This window comes from Penicillium taxi, assembly GCF_028828555.1.
Source record: "Penicillium taxi strain IBT 34144 chromosome Unknown utg000003l_segment0_segment0, whole genome shotgun sequence".
NCBI lineage: Eukaryota > Fungi > Ascomycota > Eurotiomycetes > Eurotiales > Aspergillaceae > Penicillium > Penicillium taxi.
The window spans coordinates 1304212-1324685 of record NW_026643205.1 but is presented as its reverse complement, the minus strand read 5'-3'; the positions used below and the strand labels follow the sequence as shown (position 1 = coordinate 1324685).

The following is a 20474-nucleotide window of genomic DNA, read 5'->3' as shown; positions in this document are numbered from 1 at the left end:
TGGCTCCTACCTATGTAGGTGAGAAGCCATTATCCAAGTAGAAGGTTAAGATGATTTTTTAATTAAGCTCGTGATATCATGAATAATGAGATAACTGGAGCCTTGGAATGGCGTGTGTATATTGAGAAGTCAGATCTTTAAGCCAATGAATCCGAATCAGATTGTCGTACATCAACCTTTTAGTAAATGAGCTCACAGGCAAGAAAATCGGAATCAAGGGAGCTCATTGAAGTTGATAAGTATGTTATGTTTGCACTGTTTGTATAATGCAGCACGTGACATGATCGCATTTTCATCGCCAATCCCTACCAATGACTTCCACTTCAGCTTCCGCTTTAGGCCTTTGCTTCAAAGACTTGATCTTTGGATAATATCCTACTTTACAACCCCATCTCTTCTACTGACTGGAAGAAACACAATCACAAATTCAACCTGCAGCTATACTTTATTGCACTCAACCCAGTAGAGCTCTTTTATCTGGGTGGCGCAAAACATCCGCAGACCTACACTTTCCGTCATCTCTTCACAGCTTTTTTCCCAACCTTTTTCACATTTTGAACTACCTACCGCCTCATATCAATATGCTCCCAACTATCACTCAAGATTCGCCCCTTGCGGCAGCCGTGGCCGGTGCCATTCAACCCAAGTTGATAGAGATGGGCTGGAGTACCGATGACGGTCAAGAATCAGCCCTTATTGAATACATCGTTCTTATGTTGGTCAACGGCAAGACTCAAGAGCAAATTGCGACTGAGCTTTCTAATGATTTCCTTGGTCTTGAGGAGGGAGATACACAAGCTTTGGAGTTTTCTAAGTGGCTCTTCGGACAAGTGGAAATTCTTCACGCCCAAATTAATGGAGGACCAGCTGAGAGCACTCCCAAAGTTCCTGCAGTTTTCATGCACCATGATGGTGCAAACGACTCTCCATTTGGCACAAATGGGCAAGACTCGGAGATGGGCGAGGCTGGTGATGTCATGTGAGATTATCGTTTATTTAACAGCGTGCGGATTGTACTGACTTTATCTTTAGCCCAACAGGACCGAAAGCGATGCGCAATGGCAATGGACAAACCGGTCGAGGTGGTCGAGGGTATTTACTCAGCCAAATCAACCGAAACATGGATCGTGGAAATGACAACCCTCTCCATCGAGTGCGAGGACAGCAAGGAAATGGTCGCATTGGCGGTATCGGCCGTGATAAGATGAATCGTGGAGGACGCGGAGGCCGTGGAGGTCGGAACATGCCAGGAATGGGAATGCAGGGCAACATGGGTGGCGGTCCCATAGTGCAAATGAGCCCTGAGAATCAGATGCAGATTATGACTATGCTGGAGGAACAGGCACGCATGATGTCGCAACTTATGCCCGGTTTCGTCCCCGCTGTCAACCCAGCTTTCCAAACTGGTCAGCAGAACGGTCGCTCACTTTTCGATCGCGTCGAGCGCCAGGGTCAACGCGGTGGAGAACGTGGAGGACGTTTTAATAAACGAGGCCAAAACCAACGACCCCAAGATTCAACTACTGCTGAAGCAAGCGTTGATGCCGAGATGGGTGGTGAACAGAATGAGGGCAACACCAACAGTGTTTGCCACTTCAACCTTCGATGCACTCGCATGGACTGTCCATTCGCACATCAATCTCCCGCTGCCCCCGAAGGCACCTCGGTCGATGTCTCTGATACTTGTTCATTCGGTGCGGCTTGTAAAAATACGAAATGCACTGGTCGTCACCCATCGCCTTTCGTTAAATCTGCCCACCAGGCTGAGGAAATGTGCAGATTTTTCCCTCATTGCACTAACCCCAACTGCCAATTTAAGCATCCCAGCATGCCTCTTTGCCGCAACGGTGCTGATTGCAAACTCGAAGGCTGCAAGTTTACCCATCTGCAAACATCTTGCAAATTTAATCCTTGCATGAACCCTAGCTGCCCATACAAACATGCCGAGGGCCAGCGAGGCGCCTTCCCCGGCAAAGTATGGACCCCCAAGTCCGCAGTCCGTACTGCCGAGCGCAAGTTTGTCGACGACGAGGAAATGGAAGAGCTCGTCAAACCTGAGACCACCGCCGCTGAGGGCTCCCAGGGCAGCCATGATATTACAGTATGACTACGCCTTAATTAAAGTTGAGGTTTTGAGGGTGATTTGGGTTTTCTTTGGGTTTCTCCCTCTTTTTTCAAGATACCGCTCTTTTTTTTTTTTTAGAGCAATTTGATGCGAAATATCAACCGTGATGATGAATGGCAGGTCAGGGATGGCGTTCATACTATTTGCTTTGGTTCGTGGACATCTCAATAGAGTCCAGACTCCCTTTCTGTACATAGATATCCCCCAAAATTGGAGCAGAGCACGAGCACAGAACTTTTAATGAGTCATTTACTCTTTCCTTGTAGTCAAAATTAAATTATTCCAGGGCTGGTATCTAACATACTAACTATTGTAGTGGGGAGCCCTATACAGTATGAAGGAGAAAGCGGTCTGCGACGGCAGAACCATCTGGTACCATTTATCTAGAAGTTGTGATAGTTACAGATTGTCCACCTTAACACACTTCTTAACTTTTTGACTCCCTACTCTCACTGAGCCTTCCCTTGTGATTGTGGTTGGTTTTTCCTAGCTGAATCGACCTGCACGTTCCGACCGTGCTGCCTAGAGCGTTCCCCATTTCACTATTTATTAACTATTTAGTTAGGAATGGCTTAAGTAAGACGGGTACGCGGGCCCCGAACCTTTAAGGTGGGCCGAGCTGTCAAGGTATTCTACTTTCTTAGGTGGGCAGACACTGAGCTCCCTACAACACCCTCCAGTTCTATTGAGTCGATATGCGGTTACCAGTATCTTCGACCCTCAGACCTAGGCGAAGCCCATTGATCACCGTCGCTCGTTCCAAACGCGCCTATAATGTTGCGGTGCTCGGAGGTGGAATTACTGGCCTCTCGGCAGCTTGGAGACTGATGCAAGACCATCAGTGCTCGCATGTTACCTTGTATGAAAAATCTTCGCGTGTTGGTGGATGGATGGGCTCAGAGATAGTCCCAGTCGACGACGGCAAAATTTTATTCGAGTATGGGCCGCGTACATTCCGAAGTGCATATCCCGGATCACAACCGCTGCTCTATATGGTAAGTGCACACACAATTGGAATAAAAGCAAGCGATTGACCTCTTTTTCCCTCAAGGCCTTGAAGATGGGACTTTTGCCAGAATTAATTGCGGTTCCTCCAGAAGCGCCATCTTCAAACAACCGATATATCTACTACCCAGATCATCTCGTTCGAGTACCTCAACCTAAGCCTGGAGGTACCCTTTTGCAGTGGCTGAAGGAATTGGTCACAACGTTGTGGAATGAGCCATTGTTTGATAAACTCATACCGGGTATCATCAATGATACGGTCTCACCAGCAAGACCTATAGATCAATGGCAACAGGATGAATCTATAGCCAGCTTCATCTCGCGTCGGTTCAACCCCACTGTTGCTGATAATATTGTTTCATCAGTCATTCATGGTATTTATGCTGGAGACATCGATAAGCTAAGTGCTCAAACTACACTGGGTGTTGTTCGTAATATGGAGGCCTCCGGTGGTATTTTAGCCAACGCGACAACCATGCTGCACAACGATAATAGGACGAGAATGATGGATGATTACTTGGCTATCAACGATCTTAAAAAACTGATCACGAAAGACGAAGAAGCCATGTCAAAACACTTGTCAAAAAGATCAAGTATTTTCACGTTCGAAAAAGGAACGCAGCAACTTACCGATCGCCTCGCTGTCGTGTTGCAGGAATCTGGCAAAGTTGACATCAGAACCAACACCGAAGTCCAAAAACTGAGCAAAACACCAATGGGCACTTTAACGGTATGCGATGATAATAGACCACCATGTTATATAACTAATTTCTAACCGATCTTAGATAAATGACGGGGAAAAACAAGAGACATATGACCATGTTATTTCGACTGTTCCATCGCCAGTTCTGGCGAAGATTTTGTCCCCAAAAGCAAATCACCCAGCTCACCTCGTTCCCAAGACCATCGAAAAATTGAAACAGAATGACTACGCTACAACTGTCATGGTAGTTAATCTGTATTATCCAAATCTTAAACTGCCCGTGGTTGGATTTGGATATCTAATACCACGATCAATCTCAATTGACCAAAACCCCGAACATGGACTTGGGGTGCTTTTCGCCTCGGCGTCTAGTACTGCACGGGACGTCATAAATTCATCTGTTACCAAATCGCAAGACAGTGTAAATGGTCAGAAGATCACAGTGATGCTCGGAGGCCATTACTGGGACGACTGGAAGAAGACTGACTATCCGGATCATGAAACCGCTGTTGCGATGGCCACTAAAATGCTCCAAAGACACCTTGGTATCACCGATGTTCCTACAGTCACGCGAAGTCGCCTGCAATATAAAGCAATCCCCCAATATACTGTTGGGCATTTGGATCGCATGTATGACCTGTCCGCGACTGTCAAGAATGAATATAACAGACGGCTCGTGCTAGCCGGAAACTGGTATAATGGCGTCGGTGTAGGTGACTGTGTCAGACAGGGCATCCTCGCTGCAACTTATGGTATTGGCCGAGGAAACCCAAACTTTGATAGGGAGGGCCCTTGGACTACTTTCAAGGTCCAAGCATGGGACCTACAGGGTGGCATTCCTACATCTCCGGTCAGACTGGTTGAAGTTGACAAGAACGCGTGAATTTGGAAAGACTCCGTGTGCCATAAAGTGGCATGTGTATATTACATGTAATCATATGATTCATTAGAAGGCTGCTTTCAATTGTTCAATTGTTCTTCTTTTTGTATTTTTAATGGACCAATTTTGGAGGCAAATAGTTGAGTGTCGATATTTCCTCATATTCCACGTCCATCAGACTTGAAATTTGCATGCGAAACAGTCGATTATCTTCGTGGATATATAGGCCGTAGTCAACGCGGAGCACGTTGCTGATGGTAGAAAACATGCCATTGATTGTTTCAAGAGATATGACCTTTCTCGCCGTTCTTAGGGCGGTGGTCATTGGGGGAATCGGGGACTTCTGAACCATTTATAGATGGCTCATCAAGCAGTCGCAAGATTCGAAGGGGATTGGCTTAAACGACATGATTGTGCACGGCAGAAACTCATATGAGCGCGTGATCACGCACTCTCCTTGCTATCGGTGATATTTTTGTTTCCATTGGAATCAAATCCGAGTGATTCCAACTGGCGGACCAGCTCGTGGATCTTGATGACTTTTTCCAGCTGCTCAGGAAGCAGGGATTCACCGTCATTCTTCTTGTCTCGTAGCTCCCGTGCCTGTCTGAGCTTCTTCTTGAGGTTCCGGGCCTTCTTTTCCTGCTCGGCCTCTTGGTCCACGGGCTCTTCGGCAGGCAGCTCTTCCTTTTTGGCGGGGACACGCCAGTTGTCTGATTCGGCACCCTTCTTTTCTGTCGTAGCATCTGAGCCGGCTTCCTTAACTTTGCGTTTAGCTTCCCTGCGCTTTGCATTCTTGTTGCTGGTAGCTGAAGTAGCGGTCTGCGCGGCTCTGTCGTCTTCGCTGCTCACAGCTTCCGCACCAGGCACCCTGCCGTTTCCTCGGCTTTTCCATGCCTCAGCGGCACGGTTCCTATAAAGCTTGATGTCTTCTTGCGGTGTAAATCCCGGGCGTACTTTGATCTCCTTGCGCTTAGAGCCATCTGCACGAATAGAGGAGGGAATAATGCGATCGCCGGTGGTAGAATCGGTGGTAATTCCGGCCGAAGAAACGTTGGAGGCCATGCTTTTTATTTAATGATTTCGGGTTCAGATGTGGCGGAGAGTGCAAGAATTGCAAGTGAGTCGAACTCGTCCGAGGACTGAGCGCTCGTGGCGAGTACAATAGAAAACAAAACAAAATCTCGAGAAGATGGACAAACTGAGATGTACGGATGCCCGGAGAGTCACTTGCGTTGGCCAATCAGCTTACCGGGAATTCCCGCAGCTTTTTGTCCGCAAACCTCCATATCCTTCACTGTCTTCCCCAACCTCATTATACTGTCCACTTTCCAGTCCTTTACTACCTACCGCTGGTCGCATTAGCATATAATTCTCCTCTCACAATGGCCTCCGTATGTCGATCTTTCTTCCCTTTATCTTTTCGTCCAATAGTGAAGCACTGCGCAATCTAATGACTTTAACTAACCTTCATCGCATGACAGATCTCCAACACTCTCTACCAGCATGTCTCCCTCATCCTCGATTGAATTATCGCAATTATTTTTGTACATCATCTAACTGTCAATTCTTCGCTATCTTTAGAACCTTCATCCGCCGTAATGCGGTCTTCCTGACCACCATCTTCGCCGGTGCTTTCGCTTTCGAGCTGTGCGTTACATTCGCTGCTTCCCTACAACTCTTACAAAATATCTGACAAGTCTATTGCGAAACAGTACCTACGATACCGCCTCAAACAAGATCTGGGACAGCATTAACGCTGGCGTATGTGCCCTCTGAACCTCATCATCCCCTGATAACATTCAATTTCCACGTCAATACGACTGTACTAACTGTCTTTCCCCTCTAATACAGCGCCAATGGAAGGATATTAAGTACAAGTACATCCAGCAGGCCGAGGAGGATGACGAGTAATGGAGTTCTGGTGACATTTTTGGCTACTATTGTGGTAGATCTACGGTGGTAGAAGACGGAAAATCAATCAATGGGCTCCTTGTTATTACTCATTCCATATGCGAAGCTGTACGCGATAGAATTATGGAACACTGTATTTTGATATGGTTATTTTGCCGGTACGAAGTAGGCGGAGGCGTTGAGTGCAGGTGTAAATGTAAGCGTGGATCGCAGTGGCGTATGGAGCGAGACCGCTCTGTCGATGTCATAGTCAAAAAACCACCTTCCACCTTCGTTCTTACTCTCTTGGCCGAATTTTACCCTTTCTTCCATACATTTCTAGGCTAAATCAAGCGACTTCTGAGCACGATCGTACTACAATAGACCGGATCCCTTGTGGTCCTAGTCAGTATTATCTTTCCACTTGGTGTTGATCCACATCTTGCCTCCCCCACTACAATTTCTAATGAAGACGGCATATCCACGACTGACTATTCCTCACACCTTTTGTTGACTTTTATTTGTGCTCTTTTCAATCCAACTACCGACTATATCATCTCAAAGTCGCATAATTCCAACATCATAATTCACCCTCCATTCCGCGCGTTTAACCGCGCCACTCAACATCCTCACGAAATCTCAAGCCATGCCCATACTCTCAGAACGTGAGAAGAAGCTCGTCAACGGTCTCTTGAGATTACCATCGCAACACAAATATCGATACACACCTCATGCCGAGCGAGACCTACTCCAGCTGCTCTTCCGGTCCCTCGTCGGCGACGACGATGAATTATTAAACCACCTTTTCCCCGATGCCGCATCTAATGGAGTCTGGAAGCTGGCCGAAGTCCAAGGTGGTGCCCAAGAAGGAGCAGAATACTCGGATGCCGCGCGCGGAAAGCGCTGTGGCCACATCTTTCGAGCCCACGAAGCCACTTATCGTTGCCTGACTTGTGCAGCTGATGAGACATGTGTGCTATGCAGTCGATGCTTCGATTCATCTGATCACATGGATCACCATTATCAGATCACCATGTCTTCTGGTAACTGTGGTTGCTGTGACTGTGGCGATGATGAAGCATGGAAAGTACCACTTTGCTGCGCAATCCATACTGAAACTGGAAACGAGAAGCAGAATGAGCGCGCACACCGGGATTTCCCCCTGAACTGATGGCATCTATTCGTCTGACTATCTCTCATGCACTGGACTACTTCTGTGATGTCATATCCTGTTCGCCAGAGCAGTTACGCCTACCGAAAACCGTCGAAGGTATTAAGCAGGACGAGGAAACATCGAGGTTGCGCCCCGACTGGTCGGATTCGGGTGACAAAGTGGAAGAAGAGCCAGAATTTGCAATTTTGTTGTGGAACGACGAAAAACATACTATTGGTGATGTAGCCCATCAGGTTAGTCGTGCTTGTCGTGAACGGAATAGCTTTGGCACCGCCCGAGCAAATGAGACGAACGATATGGGAAGAAGTGTTATCAAGCACGGAAGGGATCTTCCACGACTGCTGGGAGTGTCGAAGATCATTGAAGAGATCAAAGTTACTGTTACTGTTCGTTCTGCTCGTGACACTTTCCGAGAGCAAATGTGCGGAACAATAGTTGAATGGCTCTCTGATATAGCTCGCTGCAGCATTCTTGACGATGTCGAGGTTTTCCGTCAAGTCATTTGCGAAGAGCTCCTCGATCCATGGCGGAAAAGCAGTGGGGCTTCCAATGCAGGAATAGGTCTCATGGGTATCGATGATCATCAGAGAACTGAGAGCGCTGGCCGTACTGTCCTGATCGCCTTGCCCAACACTGGTGGATGGACTATTGCGGAAGATGACGATGAAGATGAGGACGATGATGAAGACGACGACCTTAATGAGCAGGACGAAGAGGATGAAGATGATGTAGACTTTGTGGAAACCCATGATGCAGATGAAGTGGACTTCGGAGAAACTAATGACGATGCAGATGATGAAGATGACGATATGGAGCTTGAACTTGCTCGCCTGCAGGCTGATTTAGATGGAGATGGAGATGAAGAAATGGACATGGGCGTTGTTGACACTGGAATTGACACCGAGCGTCTTTTGTTGCGTCAACGAGAGATCTCTCCCGCTGCTGGCGAACAGCTTGAGCAATTCGCTGAGGAGCAACAGCAACAGGATGAGGAAAGTGTAAATGATCCTCACAGCTTTGTGTCTATCCCGCGAACCCCTTCAGGCGTAGTCAGACCGAGACCTGCAAGATCAGCAAACCACTGGCAAGTCCCGCCACATAACCCAGTTGCGAATCGAAAGATCGCTCCTTGCGAAGATTTGGGGATTCGTACCCGTCTAGACTGGCTGATTCTCTTTGATTTGAGACTGTGGAAGAAGACTCGCACTGACCTGCGAGATCTTTATATCAGCACAGTTGTCAATGTTCCTCGGTTCAAGCGCATCATGGGGTTGCGGTTGTCTGGTTTATACACAGCCCTCGCTCAACTCTACCTGATTGCTGATCGTGAACCGGATCATTCGATCGTGAACCTCACGTTGCAACTTTTGACGACACCGACCATAACAGAGGAGATCGTTTCACGAGGAAACTTCCTCACTAAAGTCATGTCAATTCTCTACACTTTCCTCACGACAAGACAAGTTGGTGAGCCACGTAGTGTGAATCCCAATGCAATTTTGTCTTTCGATACTGGCTCTGTCACCAATAGGAGACTTTATCATTTTTTCCTTGATCTTCGATATCTCCTCCAGTCTGAGTATGTCCAAGCCCGTGTACGTTCTGAGCCGCAGTACCTGCCTCAATTTTTGGACCTTGTGAAGCTGTCACAGGGTATCTGCCCGAATGTGCGCGCAGTTGGTGAGCATGTTGAATATGAAACAGATGCTTGGATAAGTGCGTCCATCCTCATGCGTGAGATTAACCGGCTTTGCCGACAATTCTGTGAATCTTTCCGTAACCCAGAGATGGACACAAATCAAAAACTTCTACGAGCCATCAAAACCACTGCAATCACAACGATTATCCATTCGGCGGGTATGGAGCGAAAGCGTTTCGACCATGCCGAGATCAAGCATGAGGTCTATTTCAAGTCACTACAACCTTTCGATTTTGAAATAAGACACCCCGCACAGTTTGCATCAGATCCGAGCGTGAAATTTCCTTGCCACAAAGTGGTAGAATTTGTTGTCGACAGGGGATCAATAAGCTTCCACCATGCCCTCCACTATACCTTGTCATGGCTCATTGAGTGCGGGCGTAATGTGAGCAGAGAGGTGATGCGCAACGTTCTTTTTGAAGCTGCCAAGGTTGCTCGACGCTCAATCACTATTGAAGATACCTCAAATTACAAGGACGACTCTCTCACACCGGAAGATCTACTCCTGGTAATGTTTGACTACCCTCTGAGGGTTTGTGCATGGCTTGCCCAAATGAAAGCAGGCATGTGGGTCCGTAATGGCCTCAGTCTGCGCCATCAGATGTCACAGTATCGTGGAGTGTCCTCCCGCGACTTTGCATACTACAGAGACATCTTCCTACTTCAAACGGCCCTGGTGACTTGTGATCCTAGTCGTGTTCTAGCATCCATCGCTCATCGCTTCGGAATGGTGGATTGGATGTCTCGCTTTTACCAGTCATATTACGAAGACCATCAGATGGTGGATGTTGCCGAGGAGTTTGTACATTTGCTGGTTATTTTGCTCACTGATCGATCATCTTTGACCGCAATTGATGATAGTTCGCATCTGACTGTTGAAAATATCCGTCGTGACATTGCTCATGTTCTGTGTTTCAAGCCGCTTTCATTTTCTGATCTTTCAACTCGCTTGAGTGACAAATTGCTCGAGTCTGATACGTTCTTAGACACTCTGAAAGAAGTCGCCAACTTCCGTGCCCCTGAGGGCATGAGCGACTCTGGAACTTTTGAGCTGAAACCCGAGTACCTCGATCTCGTCGACCCATACAGTGCACACTACACAAAGAATCAGCGAGATGAAGCGGAAAACGTCTACAAGGAGTGGATGGCCAAGAAAACCGGCAAGAAAGCGTCGGATATTGTCTTCGAGCCGAGCCTTCGAACGATCAAGTCCGGTGTCTTCTCTGATCTTCCTCGATTTACCGCAACGCCAATCTTTGCTCAGCTCGTCCACCAGTGCTTGGAATATACCGCTTGCTTCAAAGATTACAATCCATCACTCCCCCACACTCGTGTGGAGACATTTTTGCAAGTTATTATACATCTCATCCTTGCTGCGGTATTGGAAGACAATTCCCATGACAGTGACATAGAACAGGAAGAACAAGACTCCTTCAACCTCAACGCACTTTCCAAACATAGGCAGACTAAAGCTGGAGATCTAACTATTGTTGGTCTCTTAGAGAGAATCTCGGCCACGCCCGAGTATGCTTCATGTGGCCCCAAGATTCGCCACATTCTCAAGCGACTTTGGCAGAAGCGCCCTCGAACATTCACTATGGAGACAGCCTCTCTCAGATTTCCATTTGATCGCATAGATACAAACTCGCCTGCCATTGATTTGGACAATGAGAAAGAACTCAAGAAGAAGCAGGCATTAGAGAGACAAGCGAAAGTCATGGCCCAGTTCCAGCAACAACAACAAAACTTCATGAACACCCAAGGGGATATTGATTGGGGCGAGGAGGAAGTCAGTGACTCCCAAGAGGTACCTACAGAAGCCCCCGAGACAAAATCTTGGAAATATCCCGGTGGAACCTGTATCTTGTGTCAAGAGGAGACTAATGATTCTCGACTCTATGGTACCTTTGCTCTGATCCAAGACAGCACTATTCTGAGACAGACAGATGTCAGAGATCCTGATCGCATTCGGGAAGTCCTCAAGACACCCACAAGCTTAGACAGATCTGCTGACTCTTTGCGTCCATTTGGTGTGTCGGGAGAGAACAGAAACACCATTCGCCGACTTGACTCCTCGGGTGGTGAAGTGATTAGTGAGAAGGTCGGTCTGAGCAAAGGTTTCAACTCAAAGAGCACATTGCGTGGGCCTGTCACGACCGGCTGTGGTCACATCATGCACTATGGCTGCTTTGAGCTCTATTATACGGCAACACAGAGACGACATAGCCAACAGATTGCTCGTAACCATCCCGAGAACATACAGCAGAAAGAATTTGTCTGTCCTTTGTGTAAGGCGCTTGGCAATGCTTTCTTGCCCATTACTTGGAAGGGAAAGGATGAATCCTACCCTGGTGCGCTGGCCACAACGTCTTCCTTTGAAGATCTGATGGAAACAGGGCTTAAGAATAAGCTGAGCAAATCTCAGAACTTCTCTCTTCTCATCGAAAAGGGTAAATTCCAAAACCTCTATTCTGACATGTTCGTCGAATACCTCACCAACAGTTTGGTACCTCCGCTTGCCTCTAAGGTTCATGAACTTTTGCCTTCCTCATTACCACGACAGACCGGATCGACAAGATCGCATATAATACCGACACTGCGGATAAACATGCCGATGAGCCACCCCATTATGGATGAAACGTCACCATCTAGTCCACTGGCCGGCCCATCTGATAATGCCATGACAGAGCTTCTTGTGAGCTACAAGAGATTGAAGAAAACAATGGAGGTGAATCACATAAATTCAATCTTCAGTTCTGGCCCTGATATTAGCTTGGGTGTCGACGACCTTGGATATATGGATTCTTTGTTCCGAAGCTTTGGACTCAGTGTCTCGGTTGCGGAGATTGCTCAGCGCGGAGTTGAATCTGTGCCTGGGTTCACTTTGTTGGATACGATTCCGTCACTGACTTTAACGAATTTACGTGTTCTGGCCGAGACGGCGTTGACCTATGCAGCCGTTGGATGCATTTGGGGGGAACCTATCCTGAATCGTCCTTCACGTGAATTCCAGGAGATTCACAGGCAGAAAATTGGCCAGCTACTTGTTGGCCACCCGTGTTTGGTCGACACGCCGCTGTTGAATGATATCCGAAATATCGAGCCTCTACTCGCTATTGACACATTTGTTTTCCTTGCCGAATCCTCGATTTCCTTGATTCCAGTTCTAAAAATCGATATGCGCCATCTTATCCAGATGTGCTACGTTGCTGAAATCGTCAAAGTCGCTGTCACGTTTATTCTTTGGCCGTTAGGACTGAAAGAGGAGGTCTCTGAGCAGAAGATGGACACGATGGACCTCGATGTTTCCGACACTCAATATAGTGTGACAAAACATTTCTTCGATACCATTGTCACTGAGCTTAAGTCAAACTCGGTTGGACGTGCCGAGGGTTCCTCCTGGCCTGCTGCGAGTGGCTATGTGAAGGATAGAGAGGAGCCAGCGACCCCGGGAGTGATTCTTGCTCTGCGTCGCCTAATTTCTAGTTATGCCCTCACCTTTTTGCGCAAGAGCGTTATTCTCCTTCATGTGCAGCATGGTGTTGACTTCCCTAATACTGGTTTCGCTGATGCCGCTGCACCTGAGCTCGACAGACTTACCAAGGTACTACAGCTGCCTGCGCTGGATGAAATACTTATTTCCATCAATCCTGCAGCCAAAAGTGGCGACACTTTCGATACCATCATCTCGGGATGGATCTTCCACTGGAACGCATCACGATCAGGTATTCGGTTCGAGGATCACCGTCTTTGGCCAAGCCTTTCCCATCCTGCTATTTTCGAGCTTGTCGGTCTTCCCAAGTTTTTCGACACTCTAATTGAAGAATCAAACCGACGTCGCTGTCCCAATTCCAAGAAGGAGCTCAGCGATGCTAGTATCTGTCTGTTCTGTGGTGATATATTCTGCTCCCAAGCTGTGTGTTGTATGCGCAATAAGATAGGCGGCTGCAACCAACACGTTCAAAAGTAAGTCTTTCCGGTAATCCCTTTTATGATTGACATTTAACAAATTATTTTCTTAACAATAGGTGCGGCAAGAACATTGGTCTGTTCATTAACATCCGCAAGTGCACTGTGTTGTATCTGTACAACAACAACGGCTCCTGGCATTTCGCTCCCTACCTTGACCGACACGGAGAAGTAGACCCCGGCCTGCGACGCAACCGTCAACTCATCTTAAACCAGAAGCGTTATGACAAGCTTTTGCGTGACGTATGGCTATCACACTCTGTTCCTGCAACAATCAGCCGTAAACTCGAGTCGGAGATAAATCATGGAGGATGGGAATCAATCTAATGGCAAGAACAGAAGCCAGTTTCTGTACCGCACTCCAATATTTTGAAGGCGAAACCTAGCGAGGTTTTTTTTCTCGTCTCATTGAAACTATTTTCTAGGGCTTTTCTCAAGATCAAGATGTTGTTATATTTCCCACGTTGAATTCAAATCATCTATTTCCTACTCCTTCGATACATATCGATGCTTCCAAGGATGTACATAGTAGAATGCTGAAAAGCTGGGAGTGATTTTCAACTTACGTAACCACACTCAACAACGCGTAGACTTTTAACGTGGTATATCGCCTTTTCACCTGCGATTTACAGCTTCTATTCTTTAAATATATGGATCGTACCCTGTCAAATTCCTCTCAAACGGGGCCAACTCCCCAATCCAGCGCGCAGAAATATTTGTGTTGAAGCGAGTGAATGGCTGGGGTGCCCGACGCATCCATCGAGTGTTCCATGACATCCCATTGTCGACTATTTCCTATACTCTGGAAACGGAATCAAAACGTGTTGATCATACACGCATCGTCGGCTCTAGTGGGCATCATAAGCTTACTGAAGTAGAGAGAGAAAGTATATATACTGCAATCGAAGAGAAGCCTTTAACCTCCACTAAAGACTTGCCCTCCATGATTGATCACAAGATTACACGCAATGCTTTATATAAAATGTTAAAAGCAAGGCGGTTGAAAATGATCACTTCTCCTGCAGCTCTGGCTTCGCCTCCGTCAACTCCACAACCCTCTAGCACAGACGCATGCTGAAGGGAACTTTCATTTAGCGGAACAACGCTTCTGTACACACTGTGTATGCTACAGACCACTATGATAGAGCTTGAGTTGATGGTCATGACCAATAGAATGGCCACTATCGGATTTGATACCAACTGAGAGTCTGCGAAAATCCAAGAGCTTTGCCCTGAGTTACACACCACCTTGGAACTTTTCTGACGAAGAGACCAAAATCCCTTGATATCGTGCATCGAGCTTGGGATGGTATTGATGTAAGTATTATGGACATTCTTGAAAACCTATACTAGGAAGTAAGCTCCAGGGCTGTCATCCGGGGTGCAGGTGATATTAAATAAGAACAGAATTAAATGGATCTATCTAATTATCAATATCTACTTATATTAAGTGAGGCATTATAGTACCTAACCTTAAACGCACAGTTGTCACACCATGCCACGGTTCCACTCATTTGAAGCTGTCCCGAGAAAATGTTGAGGACTCACTTCTCTCTTCCACTCGCGCAAATACCCCTTCAGGCACTGCCCTTGGTCTTGTTTCCCTTAGGAACTCGTGCCAACCAATAGATTCCAAGTGCGCCCACCACGTTGAACACCAGGAACACCCACATCAGTCCAAAGTTCCGCCACGCGTCACTCCATTCAGAGAAAACCGAAGCAAGGAACGTGTCCGTCGATGACATACTGCAATACGAGCATGCACTTGTTGCATCTGGGTTCTCAATATATCCTCCGGTCGAATTTGCGTATGGGGTCAAGTAGTCGTAACAGGACATGCCAGATGGCGGGTCCATGACGAGTGTTTCAATCGAACTGCATTGGACTGTTGAGCCACTAAGTGCAGTAGAAAGCATTCCAGATACTAAGTAGGTGAAAGGTGAAACGCGGTACATGAAGATCCAGAACCCGGGCAATGCTTTCGGCGTGGCGACAACACTAGAGAAAGAAATGTTAGTACTATTATTGAATGGATAGACGATTATTTGGAAGTAACGTACCCGCAGAACAGTAAGAGAAGTGCGAAGACTAAGTTCGCGATGTTGCCTCCAGTTTCTGCCAAATCCACACCGGCGATTACCATATGTGTGAACGTTGATGTAAACCACAAGAAGGTTAACAAGAACAAGAACATGAGAGCACCTCGCTCATGCACAGAATCGGTCGGCTCGGCATTTCTGTATAGACCGACTGGGTAGTACCAGCAGAAGAACATCAAAACGGCAACAAGGAAGTTCCAAGGAAGCTCAACGATGATATTAGCAGTCATGAATACACGCCATGAGTACATCTTAGAGGGACGCTCGCGCACCTCAAAGATGGACCGTTGGATGACGAAATTGGGCATGATCTGCTGCACAAGGTTACCAAAAATGGTCATGAGCATGAAGATACTGAACATCTGATTCTGGAGGCCTTGCTGTGAGTTCTCCGCATGGAAGAAGGAGAATCCATTATACAGTGCGGTTAGAATTGACAGAACGAGCTTGGACCAGATGTAGGATGGAGTACGCCAGTATTGGGCGAAAAGACGAGTGAGGCACTCCCTAAGCTGTATAGTCGCTGGGGCTGCAAACTCATGATAGTCTGCTTCCGCGCTATTGTCTTTTTCTTTCTGGGAAAGTGTAGATTTCAGCTCGTCTAAGTGTTGGACAACAGCCTTCTTTTCAGGGCTGTTATTCCAAACCTCTGGCCAGTCGATATCGCTGTGGGAACCAGGCGCAGCACCAATAACATCAAGCATCCATTCCGCTGGGTTCTCACCATTAGACAGGGCATGGCCGCCATTCCGCTGGAAATAGTCCGCTAAAGTTGTAGAGTTCTCTCCGATCTCTCCGAAGTAAACAGTGCGTCCACCTCGAGCGAGGAACATAAGCCGATCGAAACGTTGGAACAGCATTGCCGAGGGCTGATGAATGGTACATAGGATAGATTGACCATGCTTTGTGAGGGTTTCAATGAGATCCAGAATCGACCACGAGGTTTGACTGTCAAGACCAGAAGTAGGCTCGTCAAGGAAAAGCAGCAATTGCGGTCGGGCAGCCAGCTCTACACCAATAGTCAGGCGCTTCCGCTGCTCAACGTTCAATCCTGAAAAGAATTAGTTACTGAACCTGGATGAATGGAGATTTTGCAATCGTTTTTGCAACGAGAACATACCTTCACCGGGGACTCCGACAACCGCATCTGCGTATGTCTGCATACCGAGTAGCTCCAGAACTTCTTCCACATAGTCCAACTTCTCCTGGCGGCTCAGATGGGCAGGCTGTCTGAGTAGGGCACTGAATTGCAAAGCTTCTCGAACGGTTGCAGTGGGTAGGTGAACATCCTGTTGTTGAACATAGCCGGTTTTGCGCTGGAAAGAATCATCTCGGGGCCGTCCGTCTACAAGAACATCACCAGTAACAACACCCATAGTCACTCGGGTGGCAAGAACATCGAGCAGAGTAGTTTTACCAGCACCAGAAACACCCTGACGAACGTTAGTTTGATCGACCTCGGGAATTTACCAAGTTCAAGAATAAACTTACCATCAAAGCAGTTGCAGTACCAGGTTTTACCCATCCGTTCACATTATCCAGGATACGGCGCGGTTCATTCTTAATTTTGATGTCATAGCAGAGATCTTGCCACTGGAAAATAGACGTCTGTCTCTGAATGTTCGCTCCGGCAGTTTCAGATTTCTCTTCTTCCGCACGATAGACTGCATCTGGCGGGGTCTCGGTATCATCTTCTGCTTGTACCTGCTGGTGGTGTCCGCGGCGGAAAATGAGGACCTCACCCTTGGATGGAGCTTCGGCAATGTACTCAGTGCAAATAAGATACACAAACATGAAGAATATCATGAATGCAAAGACAATACCCAGATTTCGCCAGATGTGGTCGGCGCGATAGTCATATGCGGATAGTAAGTAGGCATCTCCGTCGATATAAGAAACTCCTGGCTCGCCTGAAACAGTGCTGCAGATAGTGTTGATGGCATCCACATTTTCGTATCCTTCACCAGAAGGGACAAATGATACACATGAGAATTTCCTATTACGGAATTCATTTGCCATCATACTTTCAAAAGCGTAGGCAATAGGATCGATATAGTTCATCCAGCGAGACCAACCCAACATGTTTTTGGTGGGAATAACAAATCCTGTATAGATCACCAAGCCTAATATGAGCAGAGCGGCAGGAACAAGAGCTTGGGCCAGAGAGCGTGATGCAGCACCGAAAGTCCGGAAAACCATTGACATGGTCAGGGTTGTCACCAGCGAGAACAGCCAAAAGATGAAGTAAGCTCCTGGCTCACGCTTGAGGTTGGACATGAAGTATATAGGGAGATTGAAAGTGATTGAGTTGAGAAACTTGTACGGCATATCGCATACCATAGATGCAATTGCTTCTGTGAATGGATGATAGAACGCGTATCGGGATTGCTTTTCCACAATCGGTCTTTGGGAATAGAGGGTCAAAATCTGAGACAGGGTTGTTAGAGAGGGTTCAATTAATAAAAAAAAAAAAATCTCCGACGGTAATGACCTACCTCGAGAGCACTGGCAAATGCAGCAAGAAGAACTGCGTAGAAAAGCAAAACTTCACGCGAGTAGAAGCTAGCTGTGGTGTTGGCAAGGTTATAGAATACACTTCCCAAAATCAGGGATATAAAGAAGTTTCCGAATAGAGCTGTCAAGGTCAAAGACGCATCGGCTTGAAGACGGTGGAATGCACGAATGAGATTAAGCTTGATCTGTTCGAAGACGGACAGTGTGTAGGGAGATTTGGAGCGTCTATAGAGTCAATTTTAGCGAGCTGGACAAATATTAAAGTTAAGAACGATGAGACTTACTGCTGTTTTGACTGCATCAATCGACGCGCCTCACTGAAAGAAGTAAAAGAATGGCCACCGATAGGGTATTGCTCATCAAAGTGATCAATCTCCTGCAGAAGGTGGGCACACTCGGGACTGTCTCGCCAGCGCTGCGCGAATTCCAAAGGTGTTCGGGGTACTTTGTCCTCAAATCCTGGTCTAACCCTGCGCTCGCTTGGGCTAGTCAATGAAGTCAGAAAGTCAGCAGTGGTTTGACGCGACGGGCACTCAAAGCCCATGTTGACGAAGAAGTCACGAGCCTCGCCAGTAGGGCCAAAGTAGATTTGCTGGCCCTCGTAAAGCACGACGACCTTGTGGAAAACATCATAGGCGCTCTGCGATGCTTGGTAAATAGCAACACAGGCTGTAGTTCCCGCATAGTCACTCATCAAGCGAATATTTTTGCAGAATTCCAGTGCATTTGCACTATCAAGTCCACGAGTACTATTATCCCAGCACTGGAGAGGAGCTCCGCTAAGAATAGCCTCAGCAATACTGACTCGCTTACGCTCACCTCCACTGACACCTCTCACAAAGTCATTACCAACACGGGTGTTGAAAGTGTGTTTGAGTCCCAACATCGCCATAACCACGTCGCGAATATGTTCCACATATTGTTGCCGAGTCAAATTAGGGAAACGCGTACGGGGTGCCCGTGCCTTGGCAGCAAAGGTCAGGGTGTTGCCAACGGTGAGCTGAGGGAAATGTACATCATTTTCAGCGCTGAAAATGGCCTCACCACGGAACTGTCGGTGCATATCTGGGGCCGAGATTCCTATTCATCGTAGGTCTGTTAGCTACTGGTTTCCCATTCATGGATCTCAATTCGCGAAACTTACCTTGGTAATTCATATAACTATCGTCACTGACGTAGATACCATTCATCTCACCGGCAATTGTCTTGAGAAATGTCGAGCAGCCACTGAAAAACCATTAGTTAGAAGACCAATCCGCATCATAGTGAGTTCAGATCTACTCACCTTCCAGGACGACCCAAAACCACCAGCATCTCTCCACTACGAACAAGTCCGTTGAAATTTTGCAGAATCCGGACTTTCTGCTTTCCATTTCCGACCATGTTGCGTACCATGCCGGCAAAAGACAAAACAACATTGAAGACATCTTTCTGATAGTCGGTTGGACTTCCGAAACCATGTACATTGAGGTTCTTGAATGCGATACCGGCCGAACGTTGAAGGAATCGTTCTGGGTCTTGCGACTGAGCCGCAATCAAGGCCCTAATCCAGTCTTTTGCCTTGAAGTTTGGACTATCGGGATGCCAGCTAGCTCCCTTATCATCTTCGAAGAAAGGATTGTTTGTTTGATCCGAGGCAAACTGAGTAGATTGACGAGTAAGTTGGGAGTTACGAGTGAGTTGCCTCACCATCTCCTCAACCTCGTGCTCTAATTCATTTCCACCTTCGGTTGAGACCGATGAGCAGTAGTCTTCCTTCACACCAGCAGCATCTATCGGCTGTTGATGATCCATAGAGGGAGTTCCTCCTGGGGCCGACATGATGTGCAAGAAGTAGACGCTCTATTTTGCTTTTTTTTTTTTTACAAAGTCAAGACCAGGGATAAATCGAATTTCTATTGTGAGAATCCCATAACTCGTAACTAGAGCTGATTAATTAATTAGCTCAGGGCCCAACCAAGATCTTATATATCATCTCCACTTAAACAGAGTACATTGTATGGCATTTCACGTTAATACAACTCAGGATTGACCAGACCCGAATCAGAGATTTGCCCGGAGATTCGGAATCGGTCTTTCCATGATTCAGTAGCTCCTATGAACTACTTGAATTGATAAGATAAAGCCTCTGGGCACCAATTGGATGTCAGCCTGGAGAGCAATAGACCCATGTGGCCCGGCTCCTTTGAGAAACAATCTTGGAAAAAACGGTTTCAGCCACGAGGTGCGCCGGAGGAATAGACGACCCACATGGAACAAATGGCCTTGAAGATCTTGTCAGCCTGACATAGGCGGATGGAATTAATTTCAATCCCTCCGAAATTTACGCTAATGATACCTGCGGCATTACCAACTTCCGGCCGTAAGGTCGCTCGGAAAGGCATAAGTACTTGGAATAGTTCAGGGGTAGGGA

The 20474-nt window shown here is 47.1% G+C and overlaps 7 protein-coding genes across 7 annotated transcripts; 4 read left to right on the top strand and 3 right to left on the bottom strand.

Moving 5' to 3' along the window:
- Positions 1-581: 581 nt before the first annotated feature.
- On the top strand, positions 582-2107 carry N7495_003964 (mRNA-binding protein NAB2; the record flags this gene model as incomplete). Its single annotated transcript, XM_057206615.1, has 2 exons — positions 582-979; positions 1033-2107. 2 exons carry the CDS (start codon positions 582-584, stop codon positions 2105-2107), a joined length of 1473 nt encoding a protein of 490 aa, XP_057064295.1.
- A 713-nt stretch (positions 2108-2820) lies between these two features.
- Positions 2821-4716, top strand: hem14 (oxygen-dependent protoporphyrinogen oxidase; the record flags this gene model as incomplete). The annotated part of the gene is made up of 3 exons (XM_057206614.1): positions 2821-3120; positions 3177-3860; positions 3916-4716. 3 exons carry the CDS (start codon positions 2821-2823, stop codon positions 4714-4716), a joined length of 1785 nt encoding a protein of 594 aa, XP_057064294.1.
- A 109-nt stretch (positions 4717-4825) lies between these two features.
- N7495_003962 (uncharacterized protein) lies at positions 4826-5038 on the bottom strand (the record flags this gene model as incomplete). Its single annotated transcript, XM_057206613.1, has 1 exon — positions 4826-5038. The coding sequence occupies one exon, from the start codon at positions 5036-5038 to the stop codon at positions 4826-4828; it is 213 nt and encodes a 70-aa protein (XP_057064293.1).
- A 119-nt stretch (positions 5039-5157) lies between these two features.
- Positions 5158-5778, bottom strand: N7495_003961 (putative RNA binding protein Pym; the record flags this gene model as incomplete). Its single annotated transcript, XM_057206612.1, has 1 exon — positions 5158-5778. The coding sequence occupies one exon, from the start codon at positions 5776-5778 to the stop codon at positions 5158-5160; it is 621 nt and encodes a 206-aa protein (XP_057064292.1).
- Positions 5779-6190: 412 nt separating this feature from the next.
- Positions 6191-6627, top strand: N7495_003960 (cytochrome b-c1 complex subunit 9; the record flags this gene model as incomplete). Its single annotated transcript, XM_057206611.1, has 3 exons — positions 6191-6363; positions 6429-6477; positions 6568-6627. 3 exons carry the CDS (start codon positions 6191-6193, stop codon positions 6625-6627), a joined length of 282 nt encoding a protein of 93 aa, XP_057064291.1.
- A 625-nt stretch (positions 6628-7252) lies between these two features.
- N7495_003959 (putative ubiquitin-protein ligase E3 component (UBR1)) lies at positions 7253-13775 on the top strand (the record flags this gene model as incomplete). Its single annotated transcript, XM_057206610.1, has 3 exons — positions 7253-7649; positions 7748-13445; positions 13508-13775. The coding sequence occupies 3 exons, from the start codon at positions 7253-7255 to the stop codon at positions 13773-13775; spliced, it is 6363 nt and encodes a 2120-aa protein (XP_057064290.1).
- A 1250-nt stretch (positions 13776-15025) lies between these two features.
- N7495_003958 (uncharacterized protein) lies at positions 15026-19882 on the bottom strand (the record flags this gene model as incomplete). The annotated part of the gene is made up of 8 exons (XM_057206609.1): positions 15026-15446; positions 15509-16598; positions 16668-16980; positions 17039-17974; positions 18043-18286; positions 18346-19141; positions 19206-19288; positions 19347-19882. The coding sequence occupies 8 exons, from the start codon at positions 19880-19882 to the stop codon at positions 15026-15028; spliced, it is 4419 nt and encodes a 1472-aa protein (XP_057064289.1).
- Between the last annotated feature and the right edge of the window lie 592 nt (positions 19883-20474).